The sequence below is a fragment of the Pteropus alecto genome, unplaced genomic scaffold, assembly GCF_000325575.1.
Source record: "Pteropus alecto unplaced genomic scaffold, ASM32557v1 scaffold105, whole genome shotgun sequence".
NCBI classification, from domain to species: Eukaryota; Metazoa; Chordata; class Mammalia; order Chiroptera; family Pteropodidae; genus Pteropus; species Pteropus alecto.
This window is the reverse complement of record NW_006436294.1, coordinates 1,770,787-1,796,545: the sequence shown is the minus strand read 5'-3', so window position 1 is coordinate 1,796,545 and position 25,759 is coordinate 1,770,787. Positions and strand designations below refer to the sequence as shown.

Below are 25,759 nucleotides of genomic sequence, written 5' to 3'. Positions count from 1 at the left end.
GAGGAGGCCGCAGCTGCATTCTAGGGAAGGTGGCCCCCATGCGGGACCAAGAGCATCCCAGTCGACCTCACCAGGGTTGCGACCCCTGAGCAGGGAGTCCTGGGCTGATGGATGGCCCCCCGGCAGTGGTGGTGAGTAACGCACTGCTGTGAGACTGAGAAGGGTCATGGAGCACCCAGGGTGGACAACAGCCTTTTCCACAAAGACGGTGCAGCGCAGCCCCAGGGCCCACGCTTGTCAGTACCTAAGAGGGAGGGGTCACTTCAGTCATCAGAGTTCGTCCTTCTGACGTGTCATCTACACCTCCAGTTTCAGTGGTGGAATGAGTGGTGGCCATCTGCCCACACCTAGTGGATGACCAGAAAGCTTTTGGGGAATGAATAAATGTGTGATTCTCCATTCTGTGTGTCAGAATCTGTCAGATCTCCGCTGGCCTGTCCCGCAGCCTCACATGGCTACATAACAGCAGCCCTGAGACAGGGTGGACCTACCGCACCCCAGGGGGTCCCGAAGGGCATCGCTGGTGTCTGAGACCGGGTAGAATCCTTCCAAGCACCCAAATCGTGTCCTGGGAGAGGTGCCAAAGCTGTCCCCTTGGAGGAAGTAAATGGAGGTGTCCGCTGGGAACGTCTTGTTATCCAGATGAAGCTGGAACGCTCCACTTTGGACCAGATCTGCGAAGCGCCCCACGGGACCCTTGCCCACTAAGGCGTCCTCTGCAAGACACGGGATGAGGCAGGAGTGTCACCTCACTGTTCTCTGCAAGGGCAGGGGAGGACCCAGAGGCAAAGCCATCTGGACATGCTCACCGTGAGGAGACATAGGCATTACTTGGTGTTTCATTGTACAGAGGGAGAAACTGAGGCCCAGAGAAGGGGACTGATTGGCCCAAGGTCACACAGGAGTTGGAAGCACAAAGAGGACTCCACTCCAGGTCCCCGCCTCCTGTCCTTTCTGTGGCATCAGCGTGATCCCCACAGGTACAGGATATCATGAGTTCGGTCCCCTATCTCAGATACACTATCAAGATGCACAACTATCTCTAGCATTGGCGAGCCACCCTCTCTGAGCCTCAGTGTCCCCATCTGCAACATGGAAATGCTTCTCTTGCAGTTGGTGAGGATTACGAGGGAGACTGTGTGACGGGGCCACACAAAGAGAAGGCAGAGCTCTGGGAGGCACGCGGCCTTCCGCCCCGGCGCTCACTGAACGGCGAGAAGGCCTCCAGCTGTCAAGCTGCCTTTCCTAGGAAGGAATCACGTGAGCCCCACATCTGGAGCTGAGACGCATCCCGGCACCCAAGGAACGTGCGTGCCACACCAGGGTCCTGTACGGCCAGCCCGAGGCAGGAAGCCACAGCTGTCACCATTGGCGCCAGGAATATACATCTCATTCTTCGCAGCTTCGAACACACCCGCATTATCCGGGCTTTCCTCAGGGAGGGTGAAAGGGACCCCTAACTGATGCTTCTGTGAGGGGGAATGATTATTGCCACGAGGACTACAGAATGGCAGAGATATAATCTCCTTCCTGGCTACACCCTGGCCACGTTTTCCAGAAGGTCTCCGTCATAGAACAGAAGTCAAGCTCCAGCCGGTCCTGACCCTCGGGTTATCGTAAAATCCACCCCGCTTCTCCGTAGATCCTCGATTCATCCATATCGTAACTGCCCATTTTAGACAGCGCAGTCATGGATCTCAATAGTGCAAGTGGGTGAGAAGGTTTATAATTGGAAGTGGGCAGGGCGTAAATTATAAAGCAATAGAGACTCCTTCACCCACCCCACCCACCCCTTCTTCACACCGATGTGCCCTCTCTGTGCCCAGAAAATCAAGGGAAGAATTAGAAAATGTTTACAAAAACACAATCAGCTGATATTTAAGTCTAGTAATCTATTCTATTGATTTTTACATACTCTTTAATACTCAGCTCCTACTACAGGCCAGGTACCTAATACTCTCCCTGGACGCTCCCAGGATGACATTATGGCTTTACTAGCTCCACCTGACAGACGAGGAAACTGGGACCCAGAGAGTCTGCATAGCTTCTTCAAGGCAGCAGTGAAAGAAAACGTACCGATGTCATGCAGATCAGGAAGAGAGGCTGGTGGGACATCCTCAAGCTGCAGCTTCCAGGTGACATTCACCCCTAAACGCTCCTGGGTCAGACATTCCACCTGCACCATGGAGTCGTCACAGACAGGAATGGAAACGGGGGTCCCAAAAGTCTTCACCTGTGGAAACAGACACCTCCTGTTCAGGAACACAGAGCAGGGAGCCAGCTTTGTTGAGTCCATGCAAGACACCAAAACTGGTTTATGTTACTACTGGTAGAGGTCATCGGGAGGATGTGACTGCAGGGTGACCACGAGCTGGACCCAGGCCACTGGAGACTCCTGGCCTCCTCCCCTGTCCTTGGAGCTTATGCCCTGCCCACTGCTCCCACAAGAACTGATCCCAGGATGCAGTGCTTGGCATCCTTAGATGGCAATATGGCATGATTTTTTAATATTCTCGATTAGGTGCCATGTAAAGTGTTTTAAACATGAGCTAGTTTAGTCTCTAAAACAAACCTATGAAGTCAGGACTACCATTACAGATGGGGAATTAGCCTCAGAGAGGCCGAGGAATGACTGAGGGTCACATAGCCAAGAAATGGTGGAGCCAGGATTCAAACCCCTGCTAACTCAAAGCCTGTGGTCTCAACCTCTCAGCAGAACGGACGTAAGGAGCAAGCGCTTTGGATGAACGTATTACTTTAATCCGCCCCTCCAGGGTAGGTGCTGCTGGCCCCATTGCACAGATGGTTGACGTGAGGCTCAGCAAGGCTGCTGGCAGCCCTGGTCACCCTGGCAGGAAGTGGTGGAGCCAAGGTTTGAACCCAGATCCATCTGACTTGAAAGCTCGCGTCTTGTCTCTGACTTCCGAATAAGACCCTCCCTTCACCATAGAAGATCTCTGTCTCATAGTGGCACCCTGACACCTTCTCCTGGAAGCCCCACCCACCACCAGGCCCTTGCCCAGGCTGCTTTCTAAACCCATCGAGCTCCAGCAAGGTCACCTTTCCGGTCTGGGGATTCTGGAATATTTCACCCCTCACTGTGTGAGGTTTAACTCATCATCTCAGCACCGCGTCTTCACCCAATCTCTGGAGCCAAAACCTTACTCATCCTCGATGCTTCTCGTTCCCCACTGCATTATCCGGTACCCCACACTGTGGGCTCTGCATCCCCGTGTCCCTCACTCTTCTGCTTCAGATTTGGTGTAATGACAGTCTAGATGGATCTGGACTTACTGAGCTATGCGAAATCTTGAGCAACTTACCCTCTATGGTTGTTAGTTAATTCAGTTGTAAATTGAGAACTAATGACACCCACAGAGCAGAAGGTGACATACTTAGAGCTAAGGAATGTACGGCTTCTCACAGGGTGCCAGCGACACAGCTGGTGCTCGATAGTTAATTACTAGATATTGCTGATATTGTTGTTACGTGAAGGTCTTTGGATAAAAGGAAACAATATCGTTTTAGAATCAATACTCTCAGTATTTGGTTTTATAAAAATCTGAGTTCTATGAAAGCCTTAGCACTAGGTGCTAAAAATGAGTTGCTCTGACAAGTCAGCTGTGAGCAACGAGACGAGGACCTAGTGACTGGGTGACGTGTGAAAAGAAGACTCCCTCTGAATTCTCGCGCCTTCGGATCACCCTTGCCGATTACGCAGCTCAAAGCTCTGGTAATTATTTACGGTTCTTCTTTCCAGTTGGCGTTCACTATTTTTTTTTTTTTTTTTTTTTTTTTGCAGGAGACCCATAATGCCTCTGGGCGGATTCATCAAGAAACGCGCCTGGCACATCGGCTCAGAGAGTACATCATGGCCTCCCAGACTTCCTACCCCTCGCCCCCAGGCTCTTTCTCCATGGGTGGTGGCGGTACTCCATTGGGACCACAAGTCTGTCCTCATGGCAGTCAGCCTGGCTCTGCCACTTCCCAGCTGTGCGACTCTGGCCAATTATTTTCATCCTCTAGTCTTCCCTCCCCTCATCTAAAAAGTGGCAATAATAGGATCGCTGTGAAGATTGTATGAGCTAATCCATGCCAAGGGATGCACAGTGCCTGGCACGTGATAAGCACTCGGGACATGTTTGACTTGACATCTTTATGTGGCAAAATGGCCAATGAGGAGATAGGTTCGGATTGCACCTCTGCCGCTATGTAATTAGAGTTGGCCAAATTACTTTCTCATTCTGGGCCTCAGTTTGCCCACCGGTAAAATGATTGAAGGTCGAACTGTAGGTTCATGTGAGCCCTAGGTTGTCTGGCGCGGTGGCCCTGAGCTCGGCCCAGGCCCCCACTGTGGGGAAGGCTGGGTACACACCTGGATCTGGCAGAAGCCACGGGCCATGAGCGCGTCCAGTATGAAGACCTGGAAAGCCGGCGACAAGCCCGCGTCATCGGCACTGCACGGCCCGCCTGGCTGGAGCTGGAACCGCGCTTGTGTCTGGAGGGTCTGCCACAGCTGGAACCCTGCAGGAAGCAGCAGAGGTCAGCAGACGCCCGAGACGGGCCTGTGGGGTTCTCGTCTTTGGTGTTCCCTCTGCAAAAACAGCCCTCCTTCATTTAGCCTGGAACACGCAAGCACAGCCATCTTGTTGTCATCCTCAGAGCGGAAATGCTTCCCAGCATGATGGCTCATCTCCGAAGTTACTTAGCACCCTCTGCTGCTCGCGATGCCACCTGGCGTACATGGAAGGGCTGCACTTGGGTGTGGAAAACGAGAGGGAGCGGGGTGCCAGACAGACATCCCCAAGGCCACTCACGCTGGCAGGCCCGGGGCTGAGGCGGCTGTGACACCCAGCGTCTCCTCTCGAGGCTGCACACCAGCGGCCGTGGGGGGAACGCACTCCGGTAGCCCTGGCGACACAGCAGCTGGCACTGCTGGATGGCGGCCCCTCCTGGGCCCGAGGCTCGCTCACACAGGATCACTCCGCCAGCCGCAGCCGACGCGTCGAATGGCAGCGGGCACTGCGGGCCTAGGAGAGGGAACGAGGGCTGGCGGTGGCATCTGCCCAGCACAGGGCCACCGAGAGCTGCTCCTCTCCCCTCAGGCACCGCCCTCCTCCCCTCCCCTTCCCGCGGATGTGCGGGGGCTCCTGGGGCCCTGGCCTTGGCCTTGGCCTGCCCCCCGCCCCTGCTCCACGAGCCCATCCTCTTCCCGTCTTAACAGACACGGAGCATGGCTGACTCACTGTCCTATCTTCCTGTCCAGCTCAGACCTCTGGAGCATCTTCTCATCTCTAAATCCAACTACCAGTGATCTTCTCCATCTCAAGGCCAACATGTCATCACGCATCGTCTGCTGCCCAGCACCCCAGCTCAGTGTGAGGCCTCTCAAGCCACCCAGTGGTCCCACGCCAGAAACATCCCGGGCGGTCCCAGCTCCGCCGTCAGCAAAGGCTGTGGCTCACGCCTTCTCAAGGTCCCGTCATTCCCAGGGCGCTCCCCTCATTTAGATGCTCGTTATCTTTCCCTTGAACTGCCACCGAAGCTTCCTCGCCCGGCTCCCTGCGTGTGGGCCTCATCCCTACCTTTCTGCTCCCTCGTCCAATCCAGTCTCCACAGCCAGCAGAGAAATTGTAGCAAAGCTAGACTTCGACTCTCGATTCCCGCCAGCACCTGCCGACCCGCCCTTCCTCTCTGCTCCCGTGTCCTCCAGTCCCCTTTCCCTGCCGGCATGGCGGTCATTCCCTGAGCACATCCTGGCCACACGCCCCCGCCTTTCCCTCCCGCCTGCTCATCTGCCTAGAAGATTCCTGTTTTGACCCTTGCTTATCAGGTCAACACCTCTAGCTCTCTAATACTTTCCACGCTTGTCCTGGGGCTTCTTGAGTCTCCTTTCTCTAAGCTTGCTGGTCACCTGGCGTTAGCCTCCCACGTTATCAATTATTCATGAGTCTAATCACCTGCACACTGGTGTCCCCAAAGCACAGTGCCGATCCAGGACACAAGCCCTGTAAATGTGGGCCAGACGAGTGGGTGAACTAAAGAGTGGACACACTCAGTGTGACAGTTTCGCACCTGACTAGAGATTTAGTTAATTATCTGACTCTTGGGCACAGCCTTGCTGCCTGTTGATGTCTGGCTTCAAGATTTGCAATCCACATGTGATTCAAGGGTCCTTGGGGGCCTCAGAAATGGAGAATGACTCATTTTGGTCTCCACGATATAGGCTCTGCTTCTTTCTAATAAGATCAATGGCCTCCGGGCAAGATTTTGCACTATGACTTGCAGTGGGCTGAACGAGGCGGCTCTTACGGAATGCCACGTGTATGTGGAGGGCGATCACATGGAGTCAGCCTCTGGGCTCTGGGGCTGGCCTGCCAGGCTTTGAATCCTGGCTCAATTATTTACCAGTTGAGCTCCCTAGAGCAAGTTAATTAACTTCTCTGTGACTCCGTTTCCTACCTATAAAATGGTGAGGATAGCAGGAAAGCCTATCCCTTCAGGATGGAGTGAATCAAAATAAATTAAGGCATGCAAAGAACTTAGAAGAGTTACCGAAACATAATAAATGCTCGATAAATGTTAGCTGTCATTATTATTAACGACAGCAAAGGGAGTATACGGTATTGCCCACACTGGAAGTTTTAGGATGTGGGTACCTGAGTAAGTATCATTGGATGAGAACCTTTATTCCACAGGTGAGGACCCTGGGGCATGGGGAGGTAAACTCTTCTGCCCTATGGCCTACAGCGGCTGTGCCACCGAGATACGCAGTTTACAGAGACTATTTGAGTTAATCCTAACAATGACTGGAGAAATAGCTATGATTCTGCATGCTTGTTTCACAGAGTGGGACACTAAGGTCCAGAGAGGTTAAGGGACCAGCTCAACGTCACCCAGTGAGGGAGTGGCAGAGGTGGCATTCAAGTCTGGCCCTCACATCTGAGCTTTCTCCACCACACGCTGCAGTAGGCCAGAAGGAAGGGAATTTGGGGGCTCACGTTAATGCTGGCTGCTCCAACTGCTAGTTGTGTGACTTGGGACTTGCTAATGAACCTCTGAGTCTCAGTTTTTCCATTTGTAAACTGGGGAGATAGGACTGTTCTATCTATTTACCCACATGGGATAAGGAATGTGAAAAGCACCTTTTAACAGGTAAATCTCTCCAAGCATGAGCTATTACCATGAAATCCGGCACGGCCAAGCCACACAGGTCCTCCAAAACCTTAAAAAAGCTGTGCTCCCAACCCTGCTCCTGGGGGAGACACGTCGGCCTATTTCCTGGGTCCCGGGCCGTGCTGATTACGTTTAGATGCCCTGGAAGTTGAATGTTGATTATTTCCAACCCTAAGGCTGATGCCACTTCTCACGGAAGCACACGGAAGGGATCCCACCCATAAACACCCCCTGAGCACCTGCTATGTTCCCCATGCGGTAGCAGCTGCTGCGGGCCAGAGACGTGAGCATGACAGGGTCCTGCCTTGACAGAGGCCCCGCACAGAGGGAGGCAAAGCAGGCCTTGGGAGGAAGGGTGCGTGTTAAAACCCCCCGGAGCACAACACCACTTGGGGCAGAGGGGGGAGTGGGGGGAGGAGAAGGCGCTCCCACAGAGAGAGTGGACAATTCTTTCTTTTCGCCCTTCCTTTGAAGGTCCCCCTTTCTCCTTGCAGATACGAATTTACAAATATAAAGGTTCTCTTTACACATATAGATCACTAGACTTAATTGTCTCTGCAGTTCAGACTGTTGCTTAGAGACTGCAAAATTTCTAGATAAATCAATAAAACAATGAGGCCCGTAAAAAAAAAAAAGGCAATTGCAATAAAATCGGAATTGTTTAGTGCAGTATTTCTCATCCCCACCAGACCCAACACCCCAATAGGTGATAAGTATTTTGCAATGTCTTCATTTACTGTCCTGAAATAAAATTCACAGAGTCCAACCTACTTACTCACATGAATTTTAAAACTATTCTAATGCCATGTGACTTGAGTAGATAGGAGAAATAAAAGGTAAATGATTGATAACTAAATAATAGATTTTAATATGCAATAATGTATTTCAACATTCTAAGAAATATTCATATGATATATACTTCAGTATTTGATATCCAAACAAGTTTTTAAACTAGAAATAAAAACAAACAGGCCAACATCGCCAAAAAATCCTGAAGCTGCCAGCTGGGATGGGCTCCCCCCACTGCAATCCTGCCCTCAGGCCCCTCCTCCCCCATCAAGGGTAGGAGACAAAGACCTGAGCCCTCAGTCGCCAGCACCGGAGCTACCAGAGATGACAGCTCTGGAGATGCCCGCGCAGGCTCACCTTGACCTCCGCTCCAGGGCGAGCAAATTTCAGCCTCATGGGAACCACCTGCACTCACATTCCTCATGTTTTTCCCCTGTCTCCCCTCCCACTCCCACCATCCCAATGTCTTTGGGGTCCCCCAGCCTGGGATGGGGAAGAGATGAGCAGCTCCCCCCACCCCACATCGGCCCAGGGAGCCCCCGCAGGGTGCCACAGCTTACTCTCACAGGCCGGCTGGCTCCCGGCCACGCGGGTCCCCGGCACCTCCTCTCCGCTGCCCAGGACACACCAGCAGCTGCCCCGGGCCGGGTCACATTGCACTGGGGAGAAGCCTCCGTCCTCTGCCCCACAGGCCGGGGCGTAGCCTAGGCTGGCTCTCCAGGAGAAAACGCCGCTCCGGAGGGCTTCACAGAGGCCAGGGCCTTGACACAAAGACAAGCCAGGTGGGCTCTTCGCCTGCAAAGCTGGCATCCTTGCCGCCACGTGCCACCTCCCACTGCCGCCCTCCTGCATGGCCATCCAGGGTCTGGACTGTCTCCCACCGGGGTGTTGAACTAGGACAGGGCAAAGACTGGGCCTCACTCAGCTCTGTACCCCCACACTCCCCCCTCACACACACACACACTGCCTGGCCTCAAGGAGCTTAGAGTCTTAGTCTTAGTCTTAAAGACTAAGTAAGCAGGCAGTTACAGTTCAGAGTCATAAGGGCAACAACAGGAGATGCACAGGGCAGTTTTGGGGCCCAGGGGAAGGCACTGACTCAGCTATGAACAGTCGGACCGTAGATAACTACACCCGGATCCTGGATTGTGGGAGACGAGGAGACGAGGGGCACAGGAGCCAGACACACGGGGGCCCACGCATCGTGGCGAGGAGCTCGGGCCTGCCCCTCGGGACCGTGGGGAGTGTGGACGGTTTTAAGTCAAATGAGGGGCATCAGCACATTCGTGCATCTTGACTTCACCATGGAAACCAGGTTGCAGGGCCAGCCGTGAAGCCGAGGGACCAGGTGCGGACCTGGCGTGGCATCAATGCCATACCATGGTCAACCCGTGGAAGCAGTTTAACAGGGATCAGTTCTGGTTTTCATCTCTCAGGTACCAAGCACCATGTGTGTTTCTCCCATGAACCCGCTGAGGTTGGGGGATGTTGCTCCGATTTCAGAGATGAGGAAACTGAGGCACAGTGAGGTTAGAGGCTTCTGTAGCTCTGGAAGCTGCAGAGCTGGGACATCGAGCCACCTTTTATGACTCCACAGCCAGCGCTCATGGGAAGGGTGGGGGAGGGGTGGTGGGGGAGGGGCGAGCACTCACACTGGGCGCTGCTGTTAGCTCCAGGCGGGGCGCCCTCTCCTGAGGCCGGGTCCACACACCAGATGCCAGCCTCCGACACCTGCAGCCTGGCAAACTCTCCTGTCTGAGACAAAGCCGAGGTCTTGTCACTCCAGGGAAGATAATGCTTTTGCGGCCCACAGGCCAGTGGGCAGATGCCAAGAATGTCCCTTCCAAAACTACTGGTGATGGCGTCTCCACAGGGAGAGAGGTGGCCTGGGGGAGGCGCTATCCCATTCCAGACCTTTTCCACGCATTATTTGAACTGATGATTAGAACAGTCCTATGAGGCAGGGACCACAGTTGTCCCATTGGAGGGATTTCATCTGATTTGCACAAAGCCCCTGGGACCTGAGCAGGACAGGCAGTGCTGTCTCTATCGTCTCCATGTCAGGGAGCCCAAATCGAGGCGCAGGGACTGCCATTGTGTGGCCCAGACGTGGTTAAGAGTCTAGCATGAATCCTTTCTCTAGGAGCTTTTACTCCTCCAGTCAGCTTCTGCACTCAGTTATGACGATCGTGCAGGGAGCTGGGGTGATTATGAGACCTGCCATTATAATGAGAAACAGATATGAGGGGCATGGCCACTTTGCCATGGTGACTTCAGGAAATGCATGGCAGCAATTTTATATGTGTAGATGGTGTTTAAGGAATTTTCATGAAATATAATCCCTTGGGTTCTCCAAACAACCCTAGCACTAGGTAGGATAAAAATGTGGCCCGATCTTACGATTAAAAAAAAAGCAAAAACAAAAAATAACTGAAGCACAGAGAAGGTAATTAAATTGCCCGAGGTCACACAGCCAGGGTCTGCCAGGACTAAGACAATTACCCAGGCCTAGAACTTCCCTTGAGTTCTTAACAAAAACAGTTTTACTGAAAACTAGAAAAACCATCCGCAACCTGCGGGGAGAGCTCTGGCTTCCCTCCCCGAGCCCCCGGGGCCCTCCTGGCCCTACCTCCAGGCAGGTTGGGGTGAACAGGTCTTCTGGAGACGGGTTTTCTTGGGACCCAGCTTGTTTCCAGCTGGAAAGCAGCCCAGTGGCTTGAGACAGCTCACAGGTGGTGGGGCCTGCCGGGGAGAGAGCAGGTCCCTGAACAGACTGTGCGGGCCCAGGGAGGGCGGGGGGCCCAGGCTGGCCAGAGTGTGAGAGCTGTGGACAGAACTGGAACCTCAGAGCAGAGGCAGGCTGAGGCTCCAGGACAAAGACCTATGTGGGATGTAGCATCTTTGAGACAGAAAATGGGCAGGTGATGACATGGCGCTGGGGGACAGATGAGAAGTGGCTGTAGAAACTGTAGAAGTGGATGAACTGCCCAGAGAGCGGGTTTGTGGGGGACGGGGCGGGAAGGCTGGGTCCCCTCTCAGCTGCCCCTCTCCACTTGGGAAACTAGGAGCACAAATTCGGGAGGCCGAGGTCAGCGAAGGTCCTCTAGGCTGGGGACCTGGGAGAAGGTGGTTGGGCTGAGCCTGTGAACTGGCCTCCCCCAGCCCTGAGCCCACCGCAGGGTCCAGCGGGAGCGTTCCCCGGGGCGCACTTACACGGGGGCGTCTGCGGGGAGCGGGCAGTCAGCGAGGCAGAGAGGTACTCTCCCTCCCCGTCTACACACCAGCAGTGACCTAGAAAAGGGACACAGGCCAGAAGTTCAGGGACTTGTCCCCAGGCGTCCCACAGACAACTTGCTGTCTCTGCATTCATAGCAATGCCAGGAAGGGCCTTCATCCGTCCCTTCTGCCCGGCACCATCCACAATCACAGGCCTCAGTACCCTGATCCCACCAGCCAACATCCACTTGACCTTCAGGCTTGTAGAAGGTCACTGCTCCATTGTACAGATGAGACAACCAAAGGCCAGAGAAACTAAGGGATGTACATAGAGGGCCCTGGAGTCCAGCTCGCTTGCCCCCAGTTGGGGCTCTTTCCTCTAAATGAAAAAGAGGGCTGTCCCCGGGCCTCCCGAGGGCATCTGTCCCCCTCACCGGTCCTGGCGTGGCACTGCACAGGCTCCCAGCTTCCAAACGCATCGCACTGAGGCACGTAGGGGCCAGACCGGAGGAGGGCGGCCGCTCGTGAGGAATAGCCCGGGCGGCGTCGCAGATAGAAGTCCAGGGCTGCAGGGAGGAGCAGAGATGTGAGCACCTGACCCGCAGAAACCCCAGCCGTGTCACCTAGAAGAGCCAGGCACATCCCTGTTCCCACCTACGGAGGCCTTCTCATCTACACGACAAACACCTCCACCCGAAAGGAGGGAGAAGCTCCTCGAACAGCGGGGGAGGCTCTCGCCAGATTGTCCTCTAGAAATGAAAATGTAGGACGGAATCTGAAGGAATCTCTGTAGTCCTTTATCCATAACTTTCCACACGGAGTCAGTCAGGCCAATGAAGTGTCTTCCGCACTGGAGGTCCCAGTAACGACGCATTTAACATGTACTATGTGCCAGGCACAATCCCAGTACCTGTTTTAATTAACCGAATGCTCACGACGGCCCCCTGAGAGCTAATATGATCCTATTTGATGGGCGGGGAAACTGAGGCACGGTCTCACAGCAGGGCGGGGGAGGGGATGCACGTGGACACAGAAGTCGGCCTGTGCGAACGGCCCCCGCGCCTTCCTGCCAACGCTCACCCTTTGGTTCTTTACCCCTTTGAAGCTTTGTTCTCCGCAACATCTCCTCCTGACTTCGAAACAGCTCCGAGAAGTCGGAATGTCTACCCCAAGCATGAGGAAACCAGACCCACGGGGGAGGCCGAGTGATGAGTGGACGGTCCCCCTGCTCATCAAATGGCAGCCCCGCCTCAGCTCTTGGCTTTTCCCCCACAGCATCCTCCAGCGCTGATCTCGACTAGATAGTGCACTATTTATTTTGCTTCGGTTTGTCACTTCCATGCTAGCTCTCAAGCCCTTCAGCGCAGGGATCGGTATGGTTTGTACCTAGAGCAGTGCCTACTCCATAGCAGGCACCCAGAAACCTTCGGTGAGTGAAGAAAAGAAGAAATGCATGCTGGGAGAGAGCGGAAGTGCTCACGACAGCTGGCCAGCTAGTCCGGGTCTCACGGCTCTCGCTCCCCAGCCGGATCCACCCCCAACGCCATCCTTCCAAGTAGCCATGCACTGTCTCTCAGGCCCTTGCTCAAGTCCAGCCTCCAGCCTCCTCTCCTGCTGCTGCTTGTGGGGTGGGGTGGGGGATAGAGCCACAGCGTCCTCCCTGGGATCCTGGCCCGCATCTCCGGCAGCCCGGGGGCCAGGGGCCTGCCTGGCTACTGGGCCGTTCCTGTCTCAAAGACGGGCTTCATGGCTCCCAGAGGCGAGAGCCCGCCGTCCGCACCCCACCGCCACCCACGGTCGGACCCACGCGAGGAGAGCAGGACCTTTGGGGCGGTGAGCAGGACTCAGGAACCTCATAAGCTACAGCCTAAATCCCGGCATGGCACCTCCTGGCTGTGTGACCATGAGCAAGATGTCAAGCTCTCTGAGTGTGAGTTTCCTCGTCTGTGAAATGGGTCTGGTATGTTTATGTCCAGGGTTTAGTGTTATGTTTATGTCCAAAGGTCTTAAGCACCAAGCTCACGCCAGGCACAGCCGTGCGCCTCCCTCACCCTCATCCGAGGACGTCGCCACCGCGTTCTGTTGTCCAAAGACGCTTCGTGGCCCTCAACCTCTTCTCGTCCTGGGCCTTCAGGCCCCAGACTCTCCCAGCCCTGGAGGTCTACACTCCGAGAGCTTCCTCTCCTCTGCAGCTGCAGCGACGTCCCTCCTCGCTTTGAGGGACGCTGGGGAAAACGGGCAACACTGGTCCTTCTCTAGAGATCCTTCCTCTTCCCTCCACAGCATTGACCCGAGGTCAGGGCGTGCAGCTGGGTAGAGGAAGTTCCTTAGCTCATTTCCGAAGAAAATGCCCTCATCATCCTTCGACGCACGAATAAACCTCTGGGGCACCCGCAACTCCCTGCCCCCTTCCCTAACCAAAGCGGTCCCGGCTCCGGGGCGTAATCCCATGCCCCCTCCTCCCACGCCCCCTCCTCCCATTGCATCAAATCCTGTCCAGCTCACAAAACCTGAAACAACTAGGGTTTTTTGGTTGGTTTTTTTTTGTTTTTTGTTTTTTTCTTTTTGCCCAAAGCAGAAGTCCCCGAGTCTCTGAGGAACAGAGAGAAGGGATGCCCGGGCGTGGAGGAAGCGCAGGGCATGGAACAGAAAGACAGAGTGGGGACAGGAGTGAGAGACGGTTAACCAGCATTTACTGGCTCCTCTGATCTGCCCGGCCCTGAGCCAGGCCCTGGACAGGATGAATAAGACACGGTGCCTTGAACTCCCAAACAGACGACTGGTCAGGGAGGGAGCAGGCTACGGAGATGGTGCTGGGGAGATTCTCACCTCCTGTGGGGTTAGGAGAAGAAAGGCAAACGAGACCCCCCCAAGGCAGCAGCGGACACCCCAGGGATGGCCTGCGGGAGAGGGTGCTCTTTTCTTGGCTCAGATGCTTAGGAGAAGAAAGGCAAACAAGACCCCCCCCCCCAAGGCAGCAGCAGACACCCCAGGGCTGGCCTGCGGGAGAGGGTGTTCTTTTCTTGGCTCAGATGTTGTCAGGGGCTTTGCTGTTTCTGATCCAAACCCAGAGACCCTCAGGGACGAAATCAGCTGAGATAGTTTGACATGGGATGTGGGGGGGACAGGCTTGGAGACAGGAGTCTCTTATTCCTGCCAAGTTGGTGTGGGGTCCATGAGGCCGAAGCAAGCTGCTGGCAGTGGACGAAGAACAGGGGCTCTGGGGTGAGAGAGAGATCGAGGCTGCAGATCAGCTGGGCAGGGGATGGAGGCTCAGGGGCCAGACCACAGCGGCACAGCCAGGCTCTGCTGCTTATTAACTAGGTGGGCTTGGGCATGTGACTTAACCCCAGTTTCCACATTTGAAAAGAATCACAAATGTCGACTACAGCATCATTCTCATAGAGCCATCGGAGGAGCAGCTGCAAAGATCTGGGAATCTGGGAATGGGCAGCACAGCAAGTGCCTGGCCAGGGGTAAGCTTCGAGTAATGTGGAGCTCTTATTATGCGCTAGAGTACTGTGGGCTCTCAGAGGGCGCTTCTCTGTCATAGGCAGGTAGCAAGTCATGCCTCTGCAGTCCCCGTGAGGATTAGATGAGCTCACGCGTGGAAGGAGCCTGAAATGCAGTCGTTTCTCAGGTTCCCCTTTGGGGTTATTCTTAAATTCTTGGAAATGGAGGGAAGCCTCAGAACAGGATGTGAGAGGAGCAGGAGCATTCGAGGCTGGAGCCCTTCGCATTTTAACAAGAATGTTAGGCGACCCAGGGGCTGCAGGTCCCATCTGCAGAGCAAAATGTGGAGACCTGCCCCGCCCCAAGCCCCAGGAGCTGTGCTGGCGGGTGTCAGAGTGTCTTGGAGAAGCATGCACAGTTCCAGCTGAAACTGGTATCACAAAACCAGTTTGCCTTTTCTTTCCCAGGCCTCCATCAGCCTGGGGGAAAGTGAGTCAGCAAAGTCCTGAAGGGGACTGAAGAGCATCTAACTCAGGCCCCCGCTTCCCCAAAGAAATGGAGCAGGAAACCAGAAGTACGTGACACTCACTAGACTGAGCTGCCAAGCGCATGGCATAATCGCTCCTCGTCAGAAACTTCTCCGAGATGGTCTCCTGGGATGGGGAGAGTGGAGGAAGGGCGAGCTCCTCCTTGGTCAGCCGGATTCCCTTGGCCGCTAGGAAACTCTCCCCCAGAGGGAGCTGAGAACTGTTAGAAGCCAAGACAATCTCTTCTGTTTCCTTCATGAACTGCAGGACACGAAGCTTCACTTCTGCACAGGAGCCAGGACCTGGGGGAGTAGAGACATCGCAGTTCACCGCTGCTGACAGCTCCCTTCGACCCCTTTGAAGTGTGTGCAGACAGACACACGTGCACGCGCACGCATGTGCACACACGCACACACACGCGCACACACGCGCACACTTCTGCATCAGCCTTTTCTTTCTTACCAGCTCTTTTCACAGCCTGGGATGTTCACTCAGCAGCATAGAGGACCCACTATGTGAGAGGATGAGTCTGTCCCACACCAGGCACTGGGCTAAGCACGTTTGCTCAATCTAATCTAATCTCTGCAGCAGCCGGCATCTATGTGTGGACCTTGAGGGCCGGCCTCTTGCTAGAACTTGACATTTTAATGGAGAATCCCAGCAATGGCGTCTCAAGGCCGTTCGGTCTCAATGCCCAGGCTATGACAGTTCTCGTCACACATTCCCCAAACATTATAAAAACATTGTAAAAAAAACCCCGGCTGCTAAAGCCTAAACTTTGGCTAATGTCAAAATAGTCTGATTAATTTTAAAAGTATCCGGAAAGATCTGGATAAAGTGGACCATTGCAAAGAATGAATGGAGATTTCGCTGGACTTGAACAGCTGTGTTACCTGCAATATTAGCAACTGCTGGCTGGAGAGATTCTGATTTGGTAATAGCAGCGTTGCCTCTGTCTGGTCATTGTTCCTAACTGGCCTGGCATTTGGTCAGGTGGCGTTTTACTTTCAGGGACAGAGTCAGCCTCATTCTATTCTGGCCCCGATGCTGCAGCTTTCCTACAGGTCCGCTTCCCACGAAGCTTCTCTCAGACCTCCTGCAGCAGCTCTCCAGTCAGTCCCCTGATTAAACCCCTTCAAGTAAATGAAAGGCACTTCGAAGGCAGACCCTCCTCCTGAAGTCCCGAGCACCTAGCAGTGACCTTGCGAGCAGCAAGGCCACCATAACACATGCCATTCAATCAGACGGTGTGCCTGACGTCTGAGAGATTGCTATAGCATTCGCCACAGAGGACAAGAGCCAGGTCATCTTAACCTATGGCCTTCATCAGGCCTGAGATAATGCTCCGGACACAGAAGACATCCAGTTAAAATTCAAGCCATTGGTTTAACTCATTGATTATATAAAAATTAAAAAACGAACTACATTAACTTTGCCAAGCCCTAACGGTGCAGATATGGGGAAATCACTTCTCTTCTACGGGCCTCCATGTCATGGACCGAATGTTTGTGCCCGCCAAGCTGTGTGTGTCGAAGCCCTAACGCCCAGTGAGGTGGGATCTGAGGTGGGGCTTTTGGGAAGCCATTAGGTTTAAATAAGGTCAGGTGGGTGGGGTCCTCACGATGGGATTGGTATCTTTATTTATGAAAAGAGACCAGAGTTCTTTCTTTCTCTGCCATGGGACTACACAGCAAGAAGGTGGCCACCTGCAAGGTGGTAAGATGGTCTCGCCAGGAACCAAATCTGTCGGCACCTTGGTCTTGGACTTCCTCCCCACCAAACTGAGAAATAAATGTGTTTGGTTAAGCTCCCCAGGCTGGGGTATTCTTATGTCAGCCTGAGCTTCCTCAAGCATACACTGAAGGGATGCACCTGGCCACATCTGAAGCCAAGTCCAGCCTGGACACTCAATACCCAGCAGACACCTATTTTTCAGAGGCACGACTCAGTTTTTCGCACGGTTGAACTCACATGCTGGGGCCTTATTCGGCCCAGTCCGGGTTCCTTCCAGTTCTTGGCCAGCTCTGTCCACACACCAGCAGGTCCGAAGGTCAAAGTGTGACAAAGGGGAGCTGAAGTCCGAGTAGGGCCCCGGGTATCGGCCGAGCTGGCCATTTAGGATCTGCCAAAAGGGGTAGGGCTCTAGGAGGGTGCTCTCTCCAGGCTGGGTCCGGTTCCCTTCCAGCACAGCCAGGGGGACATCGTGGAAAGAAGAGTATCTTGCCAACCCTGGGAAGATGCCTTGTTGGCCGGCCTCATACAGACTTTGAATAAAGAGACGAAAGCTGCCGGAAGCGGCCTCCCTATAGCTCATGATCTTCGTTAGCAGCTCGGAGGGGGGCAGCTCCTGGCCGTCGTCGTCATTCTGAGCCCTCCATCGTTCGTACCACTCAAAGACCTGCTCGGGGGGCCCATCGCACTGCATCTGCCTCCACCGCCCGCGGGCACTGCACTGTGGGATGTAGATACTGGAGAGCGTGGGCAGCGCGCTGGAATTGGAGACCAGGGCCTGCACCACCCCAAGAAAGGCTTGCTCGGCCTGCAACTGACAGGGCGTGGGGCCTGTGGAGGGAGAATGAGCCAGTGTGTCAGGTGAAGGAGTTTAATAAGCACGGAAGACCGAGATGGAAAATCTTAACTAAAACCTTCTATGGCTACAGATCCCATCACGTCCAGACAGAAAGCATTCCTGTCACTAAACAGGAACTGTTGAGACCAGCTACTGTCAGCTCTGCAGACACGTATGTGGCAATTCCTTAAGGCCAAATGAATCTCCCTATTTGCTCATCAGAATGGTTAACATTATCAAGACTTCTCTGGAAAATGTTTAGATTAACCAGCAACTTTTTCCAACAATAGAAGTTTGGGCTCTAGTTATGACTGAATTCGTTTTATCTGTGATGCACTGTGTTACGGCCTTAATCGAGAACCAGAGTTTGTAGATTGAATACACCATGTACTTACATCGCTTGGGTTCCCCAGGTGCACTTCGGGTTCCAGGAATGGCCTGACCCTCAGCATCGACACAGTAGCATTCAGAGTTGAAGCACTGGACAGGTAAGAAGTGGCCCTCCCTGGTACAAGCAGGGACGAACAGACTGGACCCAGCAGGCTGGCTGCCCAAGAGGTTTTGCATCTGAGCCCTTTGCTTTTCACACTCCGTGGGGCATCGTGGTTGTCCACTTCTAACCCTGGAGCCGGGAAGTTCTCTGCCCTGGGCATCCACACACCAGCACTGTCCAGCGAAGCACTGGACATCCTCATAGCCTCCTTCTGCAGTGCACGACGGGACAAAAAGGCTGCCAGGTGCCTGCTCGCAGCCCTGGGACCTGAGCGCCACTTCCATCACGTCACCTAAATCCCTCGCTATGTCTTCTGGCACAGAAACAGCATGCTGCAAGAAGCGAAGGAATTCTGGGAGCTCCAGGAGAGAAGCGAGAGATTTCAGAGCATTCTGATTTTCTCGCAGGTTCACTTCAAAGCCAAAGCTGCCCGCAATTGGCTTATTCATAGTCTCGCCCTTCTCGGCAGCTCCGGGGCTTTCCACAGCAGGATTTGAATCCGATCCCGCGGAGAGGGGCTTGGCTAGATCTAGGGGTCCTCCACCGTTCTGGAAGCCGGGGAGACCAAGTCGCTGGAAAAACTGACTGAAGTTAAACGTGCCCCTTGTGCCGAGGGCCCCAGACAAGTTAAACTGGGCGACGTTCGCCAAGAATCTTCCTCCAAAGAGGTTTTGCTGTAGTCGCCGTGGGTCGGTGGTGAACTGAAGGGCAAGCCGAGCCAGCTCTCGGGAGGGAAAAATCATTCGGACGGCTTCTTCGAGGAGACTCTCGGAGGCAGAAAGCTGCCGCCCCTGACCTTCCACCACTGGGCGGAGGACCCCGGAGTCCACGAGCAGCTCCCTGATGGAGGGTGGGCAGGACGGGGCCAGTCTGGCTGTCCCCCGAGAGACCTGTCTTTTCTCGTAAGCCAAGAACAAGCTGTGCCGGCTGAAGTAGCCCACGGGCCCGAAGAGGAGTCTTGACAGGGCCTGCCGCCGCTCCCAGGTACAGGATGGGGCCTCGGCTGCACAGGACAGAGCAAACAGGAAAAACGGTTTCGTGTCACGAGTCATCCTGACACAGCCCCCCACATCTTCCCGGGGGGGAAATGTCAGAAGGCTCCGTGCAGGACACCTACGTTTTGTGCCTCTTCCTCCTCTGTATCTAAAAACTTCGCCACACTCACACGCCAACCGCCCTGGGTCGATGATGTCTCCCTCCTCCCCCCGCTCAGGATTCACGTCCACCTGGAGCCTCGGGATGGGACCTCGTTTGGAGAGACGGTCTTTGCAGACGTAATCAGTTGAGATCACGCTGGGTTAGCGCGGGCCCCGCACCCAATGACTGGTGTCCTGATTAAAAGGCCGTGTGAAGACACGGATCGATGACAGGGAAGGAGGCCACGTGAGGTGGGGTGGGGAGGGGAGACTGAAGGGGTGCGGCTACAAGCCAAGGGTCACCAAGGGTTGCCAGCAGCCATGAGAAGCTGGACCGGGCCAAGGACACAGCCTCCCCTAGAGCCTTGGGAGGACACGCAGCCCTGGTGACACCTTCACTTCAGACTCACGGGCTTCAGAACTGCACGAGAATAAATTTCTGCTGTTTTAAGCTCCCCGGTCCGTGGTAATTTGTTACAGCCGCCCAAGGCAATGAATGCAGAAACAAGTGCCGATTTTTTAAGTGAAATGTTGCTTTCCAGCATTCTCATGCTGGAATTCTTAGTGGACTTCAATGCTTCATATTATGATCTTCGGCCCACTGGATACCTCCTCCTGGTGGGCCGTCTGGTCTCAGCTAACTGGTTTACAGTCTCTCTGGGGATGACAGCCATTCTTTAAAGGCTATTGGTATTTCCTATAATAAATACGTTTCTACATCATAATATAGAATATCGTTATGTATTACAGGAAGGATGATACCTCCTGTGATATAATACAATGACGCCCGCTTAGCAAACACACTGAGTGTATTTTTCTAGGCTTCTTTACCTTCCCTTGAAATTACTGATTAAATAGTAATCAACTCAGTCAATGCCAGGCATGGTCAGGGCATTCTATCTGAATATCCCAGCTTGATTTTAATCACACTAAGAAAAAAAATAAAAGATTTTAAAGTCCAATTCTAATATCTCCGTTATATAGGTGAAAGTAAAGAAGCTCTGTTTGCTCCATGAAATCATAAATATTAGAGGTTTTCGACCGCCTACCACCCCAACTTTTTAAAATCATTCTTTCCCCTGGATGCCAAAAAAGAAGTCAGCCAATTTTCCTCTGTAACCAGGCAACAGAGAAAGGACTGGAACATGCGGTCAGAGAGAGAGAGACAGAAAAGACTGGCAACATCAGAACACACAACACAGCCCTTAATGAGGCCATGGCTTCCTCTAATAGCTATTACAGGAAGGTAGGAAAGAAATTAAATTTCCTGCTTTGCTGGTTCTCTTTCCAGATTGAGTGTCTCCCTTCCATTCGTATGTAATGTTACCATGGCAAAAAAATTCAGATACTGGTTCCATGTGGCATGTGTTTCCATGGAAATAGGACTGAGATATCAGAGAGAAAAAGACAAAATATACGATCCACGCGTTTAGCAGCACTCTCGGTTTTAATTTGGAGAGCCGCAGTTCATTTCCGCTTGGAGACCGGAGGGCACGAGATAATTTATGTCTTGTAAATTACATTTACAAGATATAATTGCAAATAACCTTCTAAGCAGAGCTTCAAATTTTTCTTTTTCTACACCTGCACACTCACCAGAGAGAATACTCCCAAACGCTGTGCAGAATACTCAAAGTGTTAAGTTGGAGAAACCAAACGATTTAACAGGAATTGTCGAATGAACATGAATACGTAGCTATTTTGAGACTGTAAAAAGACCCTCAGTCCTTCTCTTTCAAATCTTGCTGAATTGGCTCAGCCCACTCAAGTGGGAAGCGGCCTAGAACATCGTGTTCCTGGATTCCTCCCTTCAGAGCCTTACTTACTGATGACAGGAGATGGAGTCTTCTGGAATCCCTAGGGACACTTCTCAAGGCCACACCCTCCTCCCCAGCCCACTGCTTCTACCTTTGTCCTGGTCTTTGGACAGGGGTGAGTAGTGTCTCTCCAAAGTTTATGCCTTTCCTAGAATCTCAGGACGTGACCTTATTTTTAGAAAAAGGAACTCTGTAGATGCGATTAGTTAAGACACATCATCGAAGAGGAAGCTCTTCATCCGATATGACTGGCATCATTATAAGAAGAGAAGAGACACAGTCACAGACGCAGAGGGAAGATGGCTTTGTGATGACAGAGGCGGAGTTTGGAGTGACGTCGCCACAAGCCAAGGAATGCCAAAGGTTGTCAGCTACTACCACGAACAAGGAAGAGGCCAGGAAGGATTCTCTCCTGGGGCCTTCGGAGGGAGTAGGGCCCTGCTGACACTCTGATCTTGGACTCTAGGCTCCAGACTGTGAGAGAATACATTTCCACTGTTCTAAGCCACCCGCTTTGTGGTAATGTGCCACAGCAGCCGCAGGAAAGTAATACAGTCCCCCGATCTCTCTTGGAATTGGTCCCATCGCTACCGTCTAACGCTGCTTTCGATCTGTCCTCCAAAACGCCTGCGTGATCTTTATTACATGCAAAGCCCAGCACGGCATGCGCCAGCTTGAATCACCCCCAAGGTCTTCACCTGACCTGCAAGATGACGCCCCCAAGCCTTTACTCCAATGCGAAAGACCACATCGTCTCACCCTGCCCTTCTCTTAAAGTGAAAGCCCCACCCTGATCCGACTCCGGCATTTCTTCCCTATTCCTGCAGAGTCAGCGGCATTCGCGTTTCAAAGCCTATGATCTATGTCCTTACAATGTTGCTTCTCCTGCTCTCTACCTAGAGAACACCTCTCCTTATCTTCCTCCTTCGGGAATTTTAGAAAACTAATTATTTTATTAGTTTTCTTTATTTTAAATTATCTTTATTTTAGAAAACTAATTAAACAAGCGTCACCTCTTCCACGAAGCCTTCCCGAGTGTCTCCTTCTCACGTGCGCTTCAAGACAGAATCGAAGCCGCCTTGCTTTGTGTTCCTTTACACGCTCCTCTCGTGACCCACATAAACGTCATTCTCTCTCCTTGTTCTTTACCTGCGAGACCCTCAATATTCGCTAAGCTCTCTGAGGAAGACACTGTCTGACACGGGGCAGGAAACACGCTAGAAGTTCATGACGATGAATGGGTTTTCCGTCACGTGGAGCTTGACGGGAGGAGACCTTGAGAAGACACCCACCGCACGACGGCGTGTCCCCCTGTGGCGGGCTCCGTGCCCCGTGGACCTCCTTTCCTCGGGCGTCCACACACCAGCACGGCCCGTCCCTCGGGCACTGCACGGCCTGGTAGTCTCCATTGCGGCGGCAGCTCGGGATGTAGGGGTGACCGAAGTTGGCCGCTGCAAACCGCTCCACTTCGCACTTCGTGGGGCCTAGGAGAAAGCCAGGCGGGGAAGGAGGGGCCGGGGAGAAGGCGCGACGTGTTTGCCGGGCACACTCCGCTTGCCGTTAACATCCACCAATCCCCTCACCCCCTCTGGTGGGACAGCCATGGAGCCTGCGGCGACTCTAAAACCCAAGTGGTTGGTTTCCTCCCGGCGGAAACATGCGCTTCGGCTGTCGGCTCATTACTTACATCGGAATCTGCCAGAAACGACCACCTGGACTGCTAGGAACCGTCTCTGCAATATCCGGAACAGGGTGGTCTCAGCGAAGGTGGAAGCGAGGTCCAGGCCGGCAAAAATGGTGTCGTAAATTTCATCGAGCAGCAGCTCCAGACCTGAGCAGAGAGAGCGAGCGTTTGGAGGCGCGGGTTCACGCGGAGAGGAAGACCCCATCGTGCCACGTGAACCGTTATTAGGAAGGCCAGGGCCTTCCCTGGCTTCACTCCGCAGCGGGTCGGAAGCAGACTTTCACGGTCCCCAAGGTCAGGGCCGCGGTGCGTGGCCGTGTAGGTTGTCCACAGCGCGAAGGGGCGCCGCTGAGAGACCGAGGAGACGGAGGAGACCCAGGTCTGTCCTGCGTCCCACGTGCCCCGCGCAGGGCGGCCTCTGCCCGGTGCGGACACGCCTTTCCAGCACACGGAGGCACCAGGCAGGCCAGCCGCAGCTGTGTTCAAAGTAGCACAGACGCAAGCCTGCTGGCCATGCCCCCTCTGTACCCACGGAGCCTGGCAGGGGGCAGGCGGTCACCACTATTCCTGCTCTGCAGATCATGAGAGTTAAGCTCTCAGGCCTGGCGAATGCTACCCGTCCCCTCGGACTGCCTGAGGTGTGCTTACCCGTCTCAGTCAACTCCCGCCCTTGACTGTCGGCACAGTGACAATACCCAGACACCTCGGGGAACCTGCTCCGAAAGGCACTGAATGTTGCAAATGCATCTGGAAACCTTAAAGAGAAGATTTAGGGTCACCATTTCATAAAAGGCAAGTCCTCACAAGCTCTTCCTGTGGAAATAAATAAATGCGGCCTCATCTCATCCGGGGGAGAGGAATATCTGATTGTTTTCCCCCATGCCATTTGCTCCATGCTTCCTGCAGTAGATGTATTTCTTTTCTAAGGTGGTTTTACCGAGCCAGAGCTAGGCTGGACCTGTGAAAACAAAGCTGTGCTTAGCGGTCATCTACTAATTAGCCGTTTTCCTCACTCGTAACATTTGATCAATTTATACCCGAGCACGTTGTCCCATAGGATCTGGCAGAAAACAAGTTAACAGACAGCACATTAACCGGTTCCCTTACTAGAATGTAACTCTGGAGACGAAAGGCCAAGTTTGCTGCACAAACATACGTTACATTGTAGATGATCTCATTTGGGAGATCAAAGGACTTTACGACTTTCAAGAGCTTGAAAAGGAGCCAGATTCCTCCACAGGAAATTCTTGAGAAGGACATTTCCCAGTTTCACAGTTGAAAAAAGAAACACAGATCAATATGACATCACCAACGAGGGCTACACAACCCTTTCCATGAGCTGAGGAAAAGTCTACCTAAGTCACGTCTGCCCTGGCAATTGCTGTAAGGAGCTAACTGCCTGGGTTCCTCCTCCTAGAAGGAATCTGAATCTTAGGTGATAGGAAGCCACGTAAAGGAGTTCTCCCCACGGGCAAGGATTTAGCAACTAAAGAAGATTCGTCATCTCTATGCAACACTGAGAGATTGTTTTTATGCCTTATGTAGGTCGTACATGTGAATCGAGCTCACCTATGTCTGGAGATATATCCCCCGATAATAAGTTAGCAGAAGCAGCAGCTCTCTGCACAAAGAGGTCCCATCGCTGTATACTCTGGCCTAGCAAACTCTTGAAAACAACCTTACTGTACAATGATAGGAAAATTAAAAAGTAAATTATAGCAACTCCCCTAAATGGATGTGTACACAACACTATGTAAAAAGGGCAGAATGCAAAACGGCCCTTACGCACACAGCAATGACTACTGCATAAATAAACCGGTATTGGAAGGCCATATACTGTGCAGATACCGCTCAGAGCCTGAACACAGCGGTGAGACAAGCATTCGTTAATTTGAATGGAAAAGGATACGCAAAACAAAGCATAGAAAAGCACTGTCAAATTATGGATTTTCTCTCCATGTTGTTGGTCTATTATTATGCGTATATGAGCTGAATTGAAAAGAACGGTAGAGTGAGTCATGCATAATGGAAACTGAAAACTCACTTTGCCCAGTGGCCACTGATTGCAGAGTCGTTATTGGAACTTGAGATGGTTCGATTCCCAAAGTGCTAAGAATAGTATAATAATCACCTCCATTTATTGAGCATTACTTTGTAAAACACAGTCAGCAAAATGTTTAATATACGTGGACTTCTTTAATCCGCTTAACTCTTCTAAAAGGCAGGTGGTATTTCTTTGCATCCCCATATTAGAGGTTGAAAATGCGTTGGTCACCATCTTGAAATAGTGGTGAAAGCCAGGATTCGAATCCAGGTCTCACGCCCTGCATGACACCTATCTATCTCTGCCAACCGTGTTCCTCAGTGTGTGTTTGCTTGTCCCTGGTTCCTGCCCCGTCACCTGAAAGGCTGTGACTCTGTTCTGTCCTGACACTCCTCTCTGTATGCCAACACCCAGCCTTTCCCAGCATCCAAATGATGTGGAAGACACGCATGCTGGGTGAATGCACAGACGCGTCACCTGGCTGACCTGAGATCCTGAATTCCATTTCAGCACGAGCACGTGACGTTTGACCCGCTTTAGTCTCACGATCTGCCGATCCAACCCCAAGACCCACCTCGACGTTCCGTCCCAGGGCCAATGCCACCAGCGGGGTCTTAGAGCCACCTTCGTCCCATCCCCTGAGGGTCAGAGCCCTTCTTTCTGAGTTTCTGGTCTTATAAGCCACCCAGTATCCAGACTTCCCTGTGCTTTATGCACAGACCTCACTCTGGAATCGCTGTTCTTGTATATTGGAGATCGGCAGGGCTTTGTCTAGAAGAAAGTTCCTCCCGCCCTCCCAGGAAGGTCACCTTAAGGCCAGCTACTGCCACCTGGACTCGCTGAGGGCTCTCCGCT

At 53.1% G+C, this 25,759-nt stretch overlaps 1 protein-coding gene across 1 annotated transcript in view; it reads right to left on the bottom strand.

Moving 5' to 3' along the window:
• Positions 1-25,759, bottom strand: part of TG (thyroglobulin) — a 216,739-nt gene that overhangs the window by 180,605 nt on the left and 10,375 nt on the right. Inside the window, exons 6-20 of the mRNA XM_006912929.2 lie at positions 23,509-23,615; positions 22,864-23,007; positions 22,469-22,660; positions 18,126-19,226; positions 17,133-17,723; positions 15,224-15,463; positions 11,616-11,747; positions 11,179-11,256; positions 10,595-10,707; positions 9,618-9,720; positions 8,526-8,726; positions 4,818-5,030; positions 4,376-4,524; positions 2,077-2,233; positions 492-716 (exon numbers count right to left, since the gene is read on the bottom strand). Of these exons, the coding sequence (XP_006912991.1) occupies positions 492-716; positions 2,077-2,233; positions 4,376-4,524; positions 4,818-5,030; positions 8,526-8,726; positions 9,618-9,720; positions 10,595-10,707; positions 11,179-11,256; positions 11,616-11,747; positions 15,224-15,463; positions 17,133-17,723; positions 18,126-19,226; positions 22,469-22,660; positions 22,864-23,007; positions 23,509-23,615 (3,746 nt within the window). The remainder of the gene's footprint in view (positions 1-491; positions 717-2,076; positions 2,234-4,375; positions 4,525-4,817; positions 5,031-8,525; positions 8,727-9,617; positions 9,721-10,594; positions 10,708-11,178; positions 11,257-11,615; positions 11,748-15,223; positions 15,464-17,132; positions 17,724-18,125; positions 19,227-22,468; positions 22,661-22,863; positions 23,008-23,508; positions 23,616-25,759) is intronic.